Source organism: Thamnophis sirtalis, unplaced genomic scaffold (assembly GCF_051295495.1).
Source record: "Thamnophis sirtalis isolate CommonGarterSnake01/CBP01778 unplaced genomic scaffold, rThaSir2_p1.2 scaffold_2, whole genome shotgun sequence".
Classification (NCBI taxonomy): domain Eukaryota; kingdom Metazoa; phylum Chordata; class Lepidosauria; order Squamata; family Natricidae; genus Thamnophis; species Thamnophis sirtalis.
The window spans coordinates 35,292,056-35,308,491 of record NW_028261382.1 but is presented as its reverse complement, the minus strand read 5'-3'; the positions used below and the strand labels follow the sequence as shown (position 1 = coordinate 35,308,491).

The 16,436-nt window shown below is 46.0% G+C and overlaps 1 protein-coding gene across 1 annotated transcript; it reads right to left on the bottom strand.

The window, feature by feature from the left end:
• Positions 1–525: 525 nt before the first annotated feature.
• RAB14 (RAB14, member RAS oncogene family) lies at positions 526–14,534 on the bottom strand. Its single transcript, XM_087704758.1, has 8 exons — positions 14,315–14,534; positions 7,508–7,566; positions 5,972–6,025; positions 5,293–5,470; positions 4,485–4,551; positions 3,669–3,756; positions 3,166–3,196; positions 526–2,047 (listed from the first exon to the last, which is right to left on the bottom strand). The coding sequence occupies exons 2-8, from the start codon at positions 7,557–7,559 to the stop codon at positions 1,870–1,872; spliced, it is 648 nt and encodes a 215-aa protein (XP_087560884.1). The 5' UTR covers positions 7,560–7,566; positions 14,315–14,534; the 3' UTR covers positions 526–1,869.
• Between the last annotated feature and the right edge of the window lie 1,902 nt (positions 14,535–16,436).

Sequence of the window (16,436 nt, the reverse complement as noted above, 5' to 3'; positions counted from 1 at the left end):
TCACAGAAAATGAAGACCTACTGTAATTTGAAAGGGGGGGGGGGGACGGGACGGACACAGCAAGAAAAGGATATTGCACCGCTAACAAGCTGCAGGAAGCAAACTGCCTTTGCCCAAAACTTTTTTAAGTTGTGTCAACAGGTCATGGTCCCTGGGCAACCCTCGCCCTCCCCTACCCCCACCCCCACACGGTGCAATTCAAAGAGCAAAATTCTGTAATACCCATCTACTTTGAAAGAATCTTGAGATTTCAGGAGGGAGGGGAAAAAACTAGAGCAAACGAAAAAAGGGGCACGTAAGCGAGGAAGGACAGCGTGCTGGTTCTCCCCTTTCGCTTTTGCACACTGGAACGTGGCCTGGTTTTAGTGTCATCGAGGGCGTGTGTGTCTAGGCGTGGTCGCTTGAGACACTGCAGGGCAACAGAATCAAAGGGGCTCATCCTTTTCCCCAGCCGGGCTTAGCCACATCTTCAACCAGATTGGCATTGAGAGAACAATTAAGGGTGGAGAGAGGTGGGGGGGGGGGAATTCCATCCTACAGGGCCCACCCTTCTCAGTGAACCCTCTTTCAGGGATCATGGCAGAGAGGAAGTTGGGAAGAGTTATCAGCAGCTAAGGTTGTGGAACTTTGTAGTGTCCAGCAGAGTCCAAACTCCCTCAAGAGTAATATTTGCCACGGTCCAGTTGGAAGAAGACCCTTCCCAGAAGCATACAGGTGTGCGACCCAGCCCCACCTTCTTACACAACAAGGCGGGCAATGCAGCTGGAATAAATGCAAGAGCTATCTTTTAAGGGGGAAGAGGGAAAGCGAGTTAGCACATCCTCAAGTACACAAGACCCGCAGTAACAACAACAAAAAAAGAGGAGGAGGAGTAGGGCAGAGAAGAGGGCAGAGAGGTCCCACGCTGGGCTAGCAATACTCTTGGTCACTGCATTAACGCCAAACGTCATAAAGTGAAACCGGGGTGGACAAATGACCTGCACTCACTAACCTGGCCATCTTTAGTGGAGCTGTACACTTTTAAGTTTCTAATTTCCCGTCCTCCATTAAAATCATATACACAGGATGTATCTGAGTGTGTAGCTTGGTTTGGTCAAAATTTATACATATTTACGCTTGGTTAATAATAAGGGCCCGTATGGGTAAAAATAGGGAACAGCGGCGGCGGCAGCCTCAAGACATGGGATATGAGATAAATCCACACCATGTCCCAAGCCGAGACGGAGGGGCCCCAGTGATAAGTGTCTTCCTCCCCCCTCCGCCAAAAATCCCTAACCACCACCACCAGTTTCCCAACGAAAGCAATCCACGCGGGATCCCATTCTACCCTTGGAAATAGTTTCATAGCAAATCTTTTTTTTTTCCTTTCTTTTTTTTTTTTTTTTTTTGTTACTAAAAAGGACAGACCAGTTACAGATTGGGAGAAAAAAGTTGAAGCTACCAAAGTTAAACTTTACGAGAGACAAAAGCTCTGCGGAGAAAAGAAGGGGAGAGAGAGAGTGAAAGTCATGAGGTCCAGCATCAGAGCTCTGTTTTGTAAATCATGAATCGGTGACATCTATTCACAAGGACAAATTGATTATGGGGAGGGGAGAGGTAGGGGGGAATAAGGACGTCTAAGATTTACCATGCAGGGATGGGGGGTATGACTCTACTTGCCTTTGATAACCTGATTACATCTAAGTTTTTTCTCTTTTTATTTTATTCTTTTAGCAGTTTAGTACTGTGTTAAACTCTTGCCTCGGGAGTTTTAATTAAACCTGGTAAGATGTGCAGAGGAAAACGGAAGCAGCCCCACCCTCCCCCCAAAAAAGCACTGCTCTTGACAGAGGTGAAAGGTCACAGACAGAGCCGAGGAACCAAGGTCAACTAGCAGCCGCAGCCTTCTCTTTGGGGCTGGGGTTCGCTGGTTAGCCGCCCGCCCTGTGGAGCCGAAGGCTTGTGCTGTACCCCTGACTCTGCTGCGTTCAGGTCCAGGCTCCCGTCTTGGATATTCTGGTAGATTTTCTTGGCGGCTTCTAGGAACGCGTCTTCCACGTTCTCGCCTCTGGGGGGGGAAAAGGACATGCCAGTGCTGTTAATTTGGGAGTTTTATGACCAATGCATCTATATTTATAGCTCGGGGTCGAACTGAGGGGTCCTTGGTGTTTCTCCCGAGCTTGCTTCCTTTGCAGATGTTTCGTTACCTAACTAGGTCACATCGGCCATGCCCGACGTGCATGATCAAAAGGGATGATGTTCCCTACTTGGGTCATGAAACATCTGCAACAAAACTACCATACTCAGAAAGCATCCAGGACCCCACCAAATACACCACTCCTGTTTGCACACTGCACTTCCCATGTTTTGAAGCTGAATAATAATATTTTTTTTTATTAGTCATAGACAGAACAAATTCTAGAATAAAATAATAAATAACAGATAAATCTATGATAAAACCCAATCTGTCAATTATACATGATCGAACTACACTAAAATCACAATCCATAAACTGTGTGGCCCATGGTCAGTTGCTTATGTTTTGAATAACTAGTGTTAGGTAAACATAAAGGTTCCCCTCACATATATGTGCTCGTCATTCCCGACTCCAGGGGGTGGTGCTCATCTCCATTTCAAAGCCAAAGAGCCAGCGCTGTCCGAAGACGTCTCCGTGCTCATGTGGCCGGCATGACTCAATGCCGAAGACGCACAGAACACTGTTACCTTCCCACCAAAGGTGGCCCCTATTTTTCTACTTACATTTTTACATGCTTTCGAAGTGGGACAAACAACGGGAGCTCATTCCGTTATGCGGTGCTAGGGATTCGAACCGCCCAAATGCCAACCTTTCTGATTGACAAGCTCAGCATCTTAGCCACTGAGCCACCACGTCCCTCTAACTAGCATTATACAAGTGCAATTTTAACCACCGGCATTGTCATAAATCGAAATGATTCTTCTTCTGCAAATAAGACATTTCGCTCTTTTGTTTTTTTGGCAGAGAAAAATTCACAGGGAAAGAATCTCCATTCATAAAACCCATTTCTTTCAGGTTAAGGAAACCTGCGTTTTTTTCTTTTTATGCTACAATTAAGAAATTACACTGACACAGCTTGCTTTGCCAGGCAAATGATGAATTCATCTATGAAACAAATGATGTTTTTTAACGTACAGGAGCCTACTTACGTTTTTGCACTCGCTTCAAGGAACAGCAAACCTGTTGGGAGAATGAAGTGCAAGTTTAACCTAGGTCGGGAATCAAAATACTCCTCTTTTGGATCTCACCAACCAGCAAGTCGGTGTCTCCAAAGTTTAACAAGGTCCTGCATACAATTTGAATAGTCCACACATACATCAACACCCACAGGGCCTACATCGATACTGCTCTAAACAGTTTCTGCGCCATCTTTCTGCCGAGCGCTACCCGTTCTGCTTAAGCTGAGCAGTGGTTAAAATGCAGTATTGCAGGCTAACTCTGCCCACTGCTAGGAGTTCGATCCTGACCTGCTCAAGGATGACTCAGCCTTCCATCCTTCCAAGGTTGGGAAAATGAGGACCCAGATTGTTGGGAGAGGGGGGCGGGGGCAAGAGGCTGACTCCGTAAACTGCTCAGAGGGTTCTGTAAAGCACTGTGCAGCGGTATACAAGTCTAAGCGCTACTACTATTACTCTGGAGCAACTATACATACCGTTCTCTTCAGCAAATTGTTTGGCTTCCTCATATGTCACATCTCTCTGGGCTTCCAGATCTGCTTTGTTTCCTATAAGGATGATCACCTGCATCCAGAACAAGAGACAAAACGGGGTATTTAACAGAAATCCAGCAGCGGGCAAAAAGAGCTTGTCAAGAGCCTGGAATCGGGCAAGGCCAGAATTAATTAACGGACAATTTGGTTTCTCATTAGGCTAAGGAAGCAGTTTTAAGGAACTGCACATTATGAAATTAACACAGACGTGCTGGAAGAGGAAGTCAGAAACCTAGCGAGCTACAATGACTGCTTTAGTTAACCACATCGCTTTCTAACCGGGGCTGTACAAAAAGGGAAAGAATCCCTTCCCCTTGGAATATGGAGCCGGGGAAAAAAATCACTTAGAAAACTGCCTCTCTTAAGCAAATTGTAATAGACTCTGTACAGCTGTTCCACCACAAGATTTCTAGACGCAGAGGGGAAGAGGCAGAGGCCTACTAGGAGAATAGATGATATATTCCATTCTAGGGGAATGGAGGATAAAACGTATGAAGAACGGTTGCAGGAACTGGGTCTGTCTCATTTAATGAAAAGAAGGACTAGGGGAGACATGATAGCAGTCTTCCAATATCTCAGGGGCTGCCACAAAGAAGAGGGAGTCAAGCTATTCTCCAAAGCACTGAAGGCAAGACAAGAAGCAATGGGTGAAAACTAATCAAGGAGAGAATCAACTTGGAACTGAGCAGAAATTTCCTGACATCTCAACCTGGAGACGAACAGACCCTAACACAAAAGTTTCTAAATTAGGACACTCACAGTATTTGGGTTAGTTAGATTCCTTGCGTCCGTCAGCCAGCTGCTTAAATGGTTATACGTACTTCTTCTACGAGACAAAAAGGAAGCAAACATTTCATCACATTTATAGAATGCCTGCTCTTTTCTTGTCTCAAGACAAATCACAGCAAGGGGAAGTCCAACTTCATCCTATTTGGTCCGAGAAAGATTCAGTATTTATGTCCCCCCACCCCACTCCCCCACCTTTTTCTACCATGTTTTATCAAAACGAGGTGTCTGTATGGAGGAGCTTTTTAAATCTCGATTTGAGAACGTTGGAAATTGTTATCTGGCTAAAAGGAGAGGTTTGATACAATAAGTCCGACTCCTGCTTTGTTCCAGAAGGTAAAGATTCCCCTTGCATGTATGTGCTAGTCGTTCCCGACTCTAGGGGACAGTGCTCATCTCCATCTCAAAGCTGAAGAGCCAGCGCTGTCCGAAGACATCTCCGTGGTCATGTGGCCGGCATGACTAAATGCTGAAGGTGCACGGAACGCTGTTCCCTTCCCACCAAAAGTGGCTCCTATTTTTCTACTTGCATTTTTACGTGCTTTCAAACTGCTAGGTGGCAGAAGCTGGGACAAGGGGAGCTCACTCCGTTACCCAGTGCTAGGGATTTGAACCACCGACCTTTCTGATCGACAAGCTCAGCATCTTAGCCCCTAAGCCACCGCGTCCCTGTTCCAGAAGCCAGTTTCAGCTAAAAGAGCATCAAGCTAAACCACAGTGAGTTAAGGGACAGGCAGCCCCGGGTTCAAACCACAGCAAAAGGGCATCTCCATCACCTTACCTAGTGATATCATAAACCATAAGGGCTCCTGCAGCACCTCTGTAGTAGCTCCGTGTGACAGCTCTGAATCTCTCTTGTCCCGCCGTGTCCCAGATCTGCAGCTTAATTTTCTGGCCGCTAACTTCAATTATCCTGGTACCAAACTCGACTCCAATTGTATGGGGACAGTCTGCCATAACTGCGAGGCAAAACGAAACAAAAACGAGAAAGCACTTATTACCTAACACTTCCGTTCACAGGGATCCCCATGAACGAGGAGCAGGCATGTCGTCCCTGAAGGCCTGCTTAACCCACCACCTCAGCTAAATGGCAGCCCCAAAACCAGCAATTGTGTTTTTTTCTATTAATGTGAACAACTATTTTCCAACTTGTTCTACTGCATGTTACTTTATAGGCAAGGGTTCTGGCAAAACCTCCCCCAACTCTAGTCATCAGCATATGTATAAATCTTTGGTTGTTAAGCCTATCTCTGAACAAAAATTCATGACATTAAACCAATCATGATTGTGTATTACATAATGGAAGGCATTTTGCTTCAGTGAAATCCAGAACCATTCCCATTTTGTAATGCAGCTTTAATAACATAAGAGAAGCCTAAAATTAACATGTTGGGAAAGCGGAGAGGATAAAAGACATGTGGTAGTTACTACTACAATTAGGAAGAGATGTGCACACTTACACTTCTTTTCTGTAAACTGATGGAGCAAGCAGGACTTTCCTACACCCATATCACCTTAAAATGAAGAGGGGGAAAAAAAAGGAGAGAAAAGAGAGGAATATTTAGAAATGAACTGTTACCATTGTGGCCTCGACTTAGTATCTATCGCAGAAGTTATCTATGGAATAATAATATGGAGCCATTTTTCTCCCACAAAGATGGTGTAATAATCCACGATCAGCATTCCTCCTTAATGAAAGTGCCATGCAAGCTTTTTTTTTTTAAGGTGGGAGGGGGAATGAAAAGTACTGCATAATGCTACTAAGAATTGCTCTGGAATCTTTTTTTTTTCCTGGTATCGCTATTACAGAATTTGTAACTGAAAGTCAGGAGGGAAAAGTTCCCACTTCTTACATTTCTTCGAAAGAGCACGGATGAGTAACAAGAATACGCTAGCTTTATTTCCCGCTCGGGAACGTAACGTACGTTTTCTACAACTTGCTAGGCATTAAAACAATGGTTTATATAATCACACTGAAAACAAACAAGCCACCTCGTGTCTGATCCTATCGTGTGCGCACATGTTTAGGCCAAGAAAGATCTCAAATCACTACAAAAGTAAACCTGGACTTCTTATCATAATTAGTACTTGGGGCCGGGATTCCTGCTTGCTTGTTGTAAGCAGGCTGGGAAAGTCACAAATGCCAATCCATGACCCCAGGACCCTGCAACCACTGTAAATCCATGCCAGTTGGTATGCCCCTTTTTCCCCAGTGCTGTTGTAGCTTCAAGTGGTCGATAAATGAATGTTTCTGAGCTGAGGACTATTTCGAAGCTGGATAGCAAGAGAGTCTAAAATCACATACCAGGAATGAGTGGTGTTTAGCCCTAGGAGACTATTCCACCAGCTCTAACGCGGAGTAGCCTTTACCCAATATGGGACACATAACAAAGATCAAAAGTGAGCAGCACAGTAACCACTGAAGGAAGTGTCTAAAGGGTAAATCATTCTACCTCACTTCCTGGCTCTGAAATCCAAAATTCTGGCCAGACTGAATTATTTTGCGTCTCTTTAGGCTGGACTGAGTTAAAAAAACTGAACCAGTCCAGTCAGAGGAGGCGTGGCCAGCAATTTGCATAACTCCGTCTCAAAGCTAATGGACAAGTTAACCCATGCTTGAATTCCCCAAGCAGCGCACAGGAGAACACTAATTCACCTGTGAAATAATGCAGCAGTCCAAGCATTAAAAATAAACCAAATCCTGCTTTTGGAGGAATGGGGACAAGCCCCTCAAGACAACCCAACTGAAAGCACCACAAACAAAAGCGTCTGTGACTTGTGACATTGTATGCCACCTTTCCACCAAGCCTCGCATGCAGGGGATGATTCGACATATCCCGAAAATAGATCCCTTTTTTTTGCATTTTACTCGTTGTTGGTAGGCAAGATCTTCTTCCCACAACTTCTATTATCCCAACACCAGCTGCAGTCAACAGCATCTGGAAGTGTGCTGTAGCAGAAATAATAAGGCGTTTCCAAAGGAGCTTTAGACTTACCGATAATGATGTATTTAAAGATGTAGGAATAGTTGTAAGGTGCAGTTGCCATTGTGGCACTAGAGAAGGAAAAAGAGAAACAGCTTAACATGATTATCCTTGGATCACAAATTTCCTGTTTCGTTCACAACTCATAGTTGGTCCTTAAGAGAACCACAGAACCCCAAAAACTCCAAAGTCAACTGACTCCTTGTATATTTACTGAGATAGCAATAGCAGTTAGACATATACTGTTTCATAGTGCTTTACAGCCCTCTCTAAGCAGTTTACAGAGTCAGCCTCTTGCCCCCAACAATCTGGGTCCTCGTTTTACCAGCCTCGGAAGGCCGGAAGGCCGATTCAACCTTGAGCCTGGTGAGATTCGAACTACCAAATTGCAGGCAGCCGGCAGTCGGAAGAAGTAACCTGCAGTACTGCACTCTAACCACTGTGCCACCGTGGCTCGTAGATATATGGTCCTCGACTTACAACAGTCCATTTAGTGACTGTTCAAAGTTACGACAACACCGGGGAAAGTGACTTATCACTGTTTTTCACACTTACAACTGTTGCAGCAGACCGTTGTAACTCTGAACGGTCACTAAATGAACTGTTGTAAGTCGAGAGCTACTTGTAGTTTATGTTTACTCTGCAATTGTGTTGTACAAGTCCTGGCATTGAGTCAGCTTCCCCTCCTCTTCCTGTCATCTTCTTTTAATGACTCCATAATCCCTTGCAGGGTGAAGTCTGAGCAAATTAATGGAGCTAGCAGAGTTTTTACTGGCCAGATGACTTCCCTGTTGCCAATGCGGAGTTTTGTTCAGAAGATAGATTCTCACACAGTATAAGTTCACATACTTTTCAGAATTTGCCCTCCAATCACAAAGATCAGTAGCGTGTTCGTTCCTTTTATGAATCCTACTTTAGCATCAGATTGCTGCTCCTTTTTCCCACAGTGGACACACCTAGATATTTCAGGAGATTCCATGCGCCCTTTCTCTCAATTTCCTGGCAGGATAGCGGAAGAATTTATTAAGCAATTAAACCCAACACCATGCAAGGCTTACCTTGCCTACTCCCCATTATTTTAAGCCTCTTATCTTTTTTTTTTCCTGCGAGAAATTATCTAACTGCGCCTTTCGCAAAAAAGTTTCTCAGGCTATTTACCTATTTCTAAGTCTTGAACAAAGGTTTGCGCGCATTCGTTTAGGGATGAAGGGCCAAGCCTCATATGTAAGCTATGTTAGCCAGTTTTTGTTTTTTTAAATGAGCAAGTTAAAATAATGAAGCAGAACTACGTTACCCAAAGCTGAAAACAAGGAAGAGGAGACCGCAAGTGAATGGAAACTCATTGTAAATGAATTATGTATTCCATTTCTACAACCAATTCAAGCAGAGAGGTGAAATGTTGCTTTGGGACATGGCAGGCAGCAAAAAAACAGATAGTAAAACCAGTGGCAAGTTGGTTAATTTTAAAGAGTGCAAGGCTATCTTCATTTATTGCCCAAACAGTAACAAAATAGTTTAAATTGCTTAAGAAGATTGTGAAACCTATACTCTTGTAGGTTTGAAAGAAAAATATAAAGCTGGCATCAGGAAGGGCAATGGAGAGAGAATCTGTTTTGGAGGAGAAGCCAGAATGCAACGACTAGCTGGGTCCTTTCCCACTAGAAAATAAAATAAAATCTGAGCTCCGTCAGATGGTTTAGGTCATTTCCCCTCCTTGGACGATGTGATTTCCCAAGCGTAAGCATCTTCTAGTAAACACGTGGCCGTCATCTGATTAGAATTCATCCGTTCCATACAGTAGGGCATGGACAGCGTGGTGTGGCAGATGCAATTCCACCAGCGAGCCGGTCGTATGAATGAAAGACACTATTTCAGGCCCTGTCCATGCTGGCAACATCTTAAGGCGCCGCTTTGATCATCCTTTGCAAGAAATGGCTAACAAAGCAAAAGGGTCTTCTAGATCAGCGTTTTTATTTGCATTTTTAGGGGTCCTCAAACTACGGCCCCTGGGATGGATACATGCAATGAACGCTTGTGTTGCTGCAGAGAGTCTCCCCCTTCGGGGTCTTTTTGGGTGGATCAGAGAAGGGCAGAAATTCCTACTTGGGGTCTGCTTCAGCCTCCTGGTGAGGGGTTTTCAGCGAAGGCTGGAGGGAGGAGCCATTGGTGGCGAAGAACCGGAGGGCCTCGTTCCAGTGGGACTGCATCAGGGCCTGGAACTGGCTGACCATCTCAGCCCAATGAGCCTCCAGGTGCCGGCGCCTGGCCTTGCACTCCTGCAGGTCTTCCCTCTGCTTGGAAAGCCTATGCTCCTAGTCCTCAGTGAGGTGCTTCTGCTGAGCCTCCTTCTCGGTCAGATCCAATTTGAACTGAGCCAGCTGCTTTGCCAACTCTTTCTCATGGTGGCTGCTTAAGTGTTGAGGCCCTAAGGAGCCGGGCTGGCGAGTAGTGACTGGGAGGGGAGAGGCAAGTAGAGGCTGCCGAGGCACCCCTGGACCTGAGTGACATCGGGTTGGCCACACCCACAGTCACATGACCACCTAGCCACGCCCGCCCCCACTGGACATCAGGTAGCTCATTCATAATAGTGGTCTGTGGGATTTAAAATTATGAATTTAGTGCTCCCTCAGATCCCAAAAGTTGGTGACCCCTGTTCTATATCGAACCGATGTTTCAAAAAGCACGAAAGGACTGCCTTCAAATGTGTGTGCCCTCTAGCACACACCCTGGTGCAGAGCCAAAAGATATGCCTGTTTTACAACGGCAGGTTTAAGAAATCAAGAGGGGGAGGGAAGAAAAACCAACTCAAACAGCAAGCAAATTATGTCCTCATATACAGCTTAACGACCATAACTGAGTTCAACATTCCTGTTGCTGAGCAAAACGCTGGTTCAGGGAGTTTTGCCCCATTTTGTGACCTTTCTTGCCGTAGTTGTTAAGTGAGCAATGTGGCTAAGTGAAGCGAATCTCAAAAGGGGATCATGTGACACGACAATTGTCATAAATCCAAACCAGCTGCCCAGCACCTAAATTTTCATCACGTGACCATGGGGAATGATGCAACAGTCATAAGTGTGAAAAATGGTCATATTCCCCCCAGTCCCGCTGTCACTTTGAACAGTCACTAACCCCTCTTTCAACAGCACGCGGCTCAAACCAGTGCATATTTACACAAACGGCTCCCAACTCTGCAGCGCCCTTAAAGTAACCCGAAGTGAACTTTTCTCTTTGTCATAAAAGCGGTGGGGACTGCGCTGCTCTTGTTTTTCCTTATGGAAATTGTGCCCCTTCCCTTTGGGAATGTCTGCCCAACAATACACAACCAGTAGGTGTGCAAAGTTCAGAGATTGCCATGGGAAACTATAAAAAGGTCAAGGTTCCCCACTCTAGGGGGCGGTGCTCATCTCCGTTTCAAAGCCAAAGAGCCAGCGCTGTCCGAAGACGTCTCCATGGTCATGTGGCCGGCATGACTCAATGCCGAAGGCGCACGGAACGTTGTTCCCTTCCCACCAAAGGGGGTGCCTATTTTTCTACTTGCATTTTTTACAAACTGCTGGGTTGGCAGAAGCTGGGACAAGTAACGGGAGCTCACTCCATTGCTAGGGATTCGAACCACCAAACTGCCCACCTTCTTGATTGACTAGCTCAGCGTCTTAGCCACTGAATCTCCTGTTGGGAAAGTATAAAGGGTCTTAAATGTTCTTTATTTATTGAAGAAAAGAACTGTAGCAAGCCACTCCCTTGTCTGGCAGTAGCCACTGAAAAGACAGCACACATACCGGAAAAACGGACAAAGCTTCCTGGATATGACAAAACTATGGCAAATCTCCAAAGTTAAATCATTGACAACTGGAGGGAAATCCTCACAGATTTACAACTTTAGAGTATATTCTAGTAATTCCTGTCCGTGTCCAGGGATTGCAAATGCAATGCTAAGAATGCAACACTTGATCAACATTTCCTACCGTGTTTCTCCAAAATAAGACAGGGTCTTATTTTCATTTAACATCTCCCACCCCCGAAATAAACGCTTGGCCTTATTTTCGGGGAGATCTTATTATTTTTGAGGTGCAGGAGGTGGCGAGCGTGGTCACCTCGTGGCTGCTGCTGTGTTGCAATATTTTCGGGGGAGAGCTTATTTTAGTGCATGAGCTCAAAAGCCCAACTGGGCTGATTATCCGGGGAGGTCTTATTTTTAGGGAAACAGGGTAGATGTTTTGAGAACATTAACTGCCCCTCAGCCCAGGTAAATATAGCCAAAATCGGGATGACGAGTTTGCAGGTCTCAGGCTGGTGTTAAAAGAAGGCACAATCCTTTCACAAAATATGGCACAATCCATATTTTGCTGCACAATCCTTTCTTCCCATGCCAAATCTGAGTTTAACAAGCTTCATACCTTGGCAGGTGTGAATCACCCCAAGCCAAACCAAAGGAGGCAAACAGACCGGTCAACCGAAAGCTGAAGTTTTAGCAAAGGGTACCACCCCTAAATTTGAAAGATATGCCCGATAACCCCCCTTAACATATGATAGTAATTTGTCAGGAATCTCACATTAAAATATTCTTAGCCCGAGCAGAAAAATCTGCAGAACAAGTTTATCAGTATACAGGATTCTTAACTGGTTTTTCCTTATGAGGAAGATGCTTCGTTAATTTGGAAAAACAAGCATGCAAAGTTAGTTTGTTACATTCATACCACGTTGTTGCAGAGAAGCATAACTCTGCAAGCGCACACATGCTGATTAAAGGATAAGAGGTATGCACAGCTCACCTTATGCATTCAGAGCCAAGTGCACAATCTCTCTCATTGAAGATCTACTATGGGTAAAGCACTTAACACTGCAATTTTTTTTTTTTAAGAAATAAATCAGGGCAATAGAAAGAGCAGCAGTCCTTGCCACTTTCAGTTCAGACTCCAGGCAAAAATTCCCCCGTTTCAAGCATTCCAACACTTAGCCTGCTTAAGAAGGACTTATTCAAAATCCTCAATCTCTTTTAAAAATCGCTCACTGGTCGTCGTCCCCCTCTGATGTAATGTGCACAACACAAGTGGCATTCACTGCACATCGTTGTGTAGTCGTGCTGTACTCTAATTTACAAATAAAAAGGCAGCTTCACAGACACAGCTTTCTAACTTTCTCAACAGAAAGAAGAAAAAGGCGTCCTTGACACCTTCAGGACATGGGACCTCCAGGACAGCCAAGGTAAAGAATTTAAATGAGGGTTAAAACATTGCTTAAACAAACTGCAGGCAAATAGACCATTCTCCATTCAACCCTTAGAAGGCACCCTGAGCATAAAACCTTGTTTGTTCATTTATTCATTAGATTTTGATCCTGCCTTTATCACTTTATAAGTGATCAACAGAACAGGCATACCTAATACCGCTTCCCCCTGCTATGCTTATTGTTTATTAAATTTATATGCTGCCCATGCCAACGATAACAGCTCAGTGAGGTGGGTGGGCTGTTATATGCCACCCGTTTCAACGACAACACCCCTGTGAGGTTGGCTGGGCTGAAAGAGAGGAACTGTCCCCAAGTCACCCAGCCATTGCTCAACATCGAGATAGGGGCCGTACAAATCTAATTAATAAATAAGTAAAAACACTTAGTTCCAAGGAATATGGCCTAATGCAGCGGCGGTCCACGAGAAAATTTTGGTGGTCCGCAGAAAAATTATTTGCATTTTTTATATTGTACTAAATACTATATTAAAAAATCATATTAGTGGTCCGCAGGATTTAAAATTATAAATATAGTGGCTCCTGAGGTCAGAAAGGTTGGTGACCCCTGGTTTAATGCACCCCCTAAAGTTTTAACACAGGGGTGTCTTGGTAACTTTTTAAAGATTTGTGGACTTCAAGTCCCAGAATTCCCCAGCCAGCACGGGAAGTGAACTCTGGGGAGTTGAAGTCCACAAGTCTTAAAAAGTTGCCAAGGTTGGACATTCCTTTTTTTTTAACCCATTGAGGTAGGTAGCTTCCTACTGGGAAAAGAGTGGATTGGAGGGTGAACAGAAGAGAAAGAGAAAGAAAAGAAAGAAAGAGATGGATATGGAAAGAAGGAAGGAAAAAGATGGATAGATAAGTAAGGAGAAAGAGAGGGAGGGAAGGAAGGAAGGAGAAAGGGATGAATATGGAAAGAAGGAAGAAGGAGAAAGGGATAGATATAGGAAGAAAGAAGGAAGGAAGGAGAAAGGGATGGATATGGAAAGAAGGGAGGGATGGATGGATTGATATAGAAGGAAAGAAAAAAGGAATGAGAAAGGGATATGGAAAGAAGGAAGGAAAGGAGGAATGAGAAAGGGATGGATATGGAAAGAAGGAAGGAGAGATGAAGGAAGCCAGCCAGAAATCCTCCTCCAACACCCTACATCTATGCCCAAAGATCCCAGCTCCTCTAAGGCCTGGCTACCCCTAGCACCAGGATCCCACCCCCCATCAGGCCCATGGGGGTCTGGGGCAGAAAGCAAGGCCTGGGAATGATGGAATTGGGAGGGAGGGGGCAGAGGAATGACAGGCTCTCCCAGAGCCATGGACAGGCAGGAACGGGAAGTCTCTGGGTGTGCGCGTCCCTTTCAACGGCTGGGGATGATGGGAGGCGCAGATGGCGGCTGGGCTGCCATAGAGCCGCGGGCTGGGAACGATGGGCGTCCTGGTCGCCATTCACCCCCCCCTCTCCTCCTCCTGGCCTGGCGCCCGCGGGCGCTTCCTTTCCCTCGGCGGGAGGGGGAGGAGGGGTCGTTGCTAGGCAACCCGCGGGGATAGGCCCGGGGGGGGGGAGCGGAAGGCCTGACTTTAGGCCGCCCGGATTTACCTGGGCTCGAGGGGCTGGTGACTGGGCAGCTTGGCTGGGGAGGCAGCGGCGGCCACAGCAGCGTTTCGTCCCCGGGCAGGAGCCGCGGAAGGCGCAAAGGGGGCGACGGGCGGCGGCGGGGTCTCTTTCTCCTCCTCCTCCTTCTCCTTCTTCCCTCTTTCGTCGCCGCCGCCCCTCCTCTTCCCTCACAGGCACCCGCGATCCAAGATGGCGGCGGGCCTTTCCGCTGGGAGTCCCCGCCCACTTCGCGAGGGGCGGGGCCCGGAGGGAGGCAGGCCGGCCCAGTCTCTCTCTTTCTCTCTGCCAAATATCCCCCCTCCTTGAAAAGGGGAGGAGGGCGGGCGACGAGAAACAAAAGTCGGCGCAGCGAGGGCGGGATGCGGCAGCGGAATGGGCCAATCCGGGAGGGACGAGGAGATCGGGGAAGTGGTTTCGCGGTTTGGATTTTTTTTTTTTAGAGGAAAGCGCGAAGGCGGGGCGGAAAGGCCCCAGAGCGCCTGCGTTAAGGGAGAGGCGTGGGGGAGAGAGAGCCGGCTCTTGTTTGGGAGGCTTAAAACGAGACGCGTGCGCAGACTGGAGAGGGGGCACGCACGCGCAGATGGGGAGGAGCCAGGTGACACAAATGGGCGGGGATTTTTTTTAAATGTCACGGAGTTTGGCCAATGAACTCCGTCGCAGTCGTTCTGGCTCCGCCCACTCGCTTAGGTCCTCCCCTTTGGCTTGTATTCAACAGGGAATTCTTCCCCTGCTTGAGCAGTTGAATTTCTATCTGCAATCTTGACTACTTGCTAGTCAGGATTTTTTTTTGGGGGGGGGGGGAGCGCTGTCCCAGGACATACTTTAAAAAAGTTATTTTATCATTCCTAAAGTTAACACATAAAACATTTATTAATGACTTGGAAATGAAGAGGATTCGAACTCACAACCGCATCAAACAGGAGCCCTTGCCAGACTATGTAGTAAAATGTCGATTAATAAATGAATAATAAAATTCCTTTGCTTGGAGCTCTAGCCTTCTACGCGGGTTAGTAGCACAGCTTCATGCACGGTGCAAAACCCCAAGCACACGTGAATCGCTCGCTAGGCGACCAAGATCGTATGAATCCGACTCGGGGGGGGAGGGCTTTTCTGGTTCACGAATAAAACTTAAGCAACGAAGAAACGAAAAAAGAAGTGCAAGTGCACCACTTTTCTTTCGCCACGAGATGGCAGCATTGCTCTATGATTGGGAAAGGCAGGCGGAGGGGGGGGAACCCGCCTTCCTCTTTTCAAAGGGGAAGAAAATAAAATTTTAAACGGATTAAAAGAATATTACACAGTTGTGCACAGTTGTCGCCTCACAATCAGGAGGTTGTGAGTTAGATCCTAGGTAGAGGTAGGGTCTTCTGCTTGGGTTGGACTAGATGACCTTTAAGGTCCCTTCCAACTCTGTTAATCTGTTAAATCAACCCGCAAGTGTCTTGAATTCTGTGGAAGATGCACTTCATGAGAATCAAGCATGCGCAAAGAGAGGGAAGACAAAGAGGAGGAGCCAGTTTCCCGAAGCAAAAAAAAAGATTTAAAAAAAAGTCAAGGAACTACATCCGCAGTAGTTCTGACTCCGCCCACTCGTTTAGCCCCTCCCCTTCAGCTTGCATCCAACACGGAACTCCTTCAGTAGTTGATTTTTTGCCTGGGGTACATAAAAATCATTTTATTATTCATAAGCTTAACACATAAAGCGTTGATTTATTTATGCATTGGTCAATGATTACAACACTGAGATTGTCGATCAGAAAGGTCGGTGGTTCGAATCCCCAGTACGGGTCTCCTGCGTGAGCAGGGGGTTAGACTAGATGACCTCCAAGGTCCCTTCCAACTCTGTCACTGTTTACTGATCCTGATCAGGATTCGAACTCAAAGTCGCATCAAGCAGGAGCCCCCTTGGGAGACTATATAATAAAATGTCGATTAATAAAATAATAATAAAATCCCTAATCCCTTACCAGGAAGAGTCTGAACAATCAAATGCAGCTGAGTATTTACTGGCCAGATGCCCTTCCTGTCGCCAATGCAGAGTTTTGTTCAACAGATCTATTAGTGTGCCCAGAGAGAGAGAGAGAGAGAGAGATCTGCCTCTACC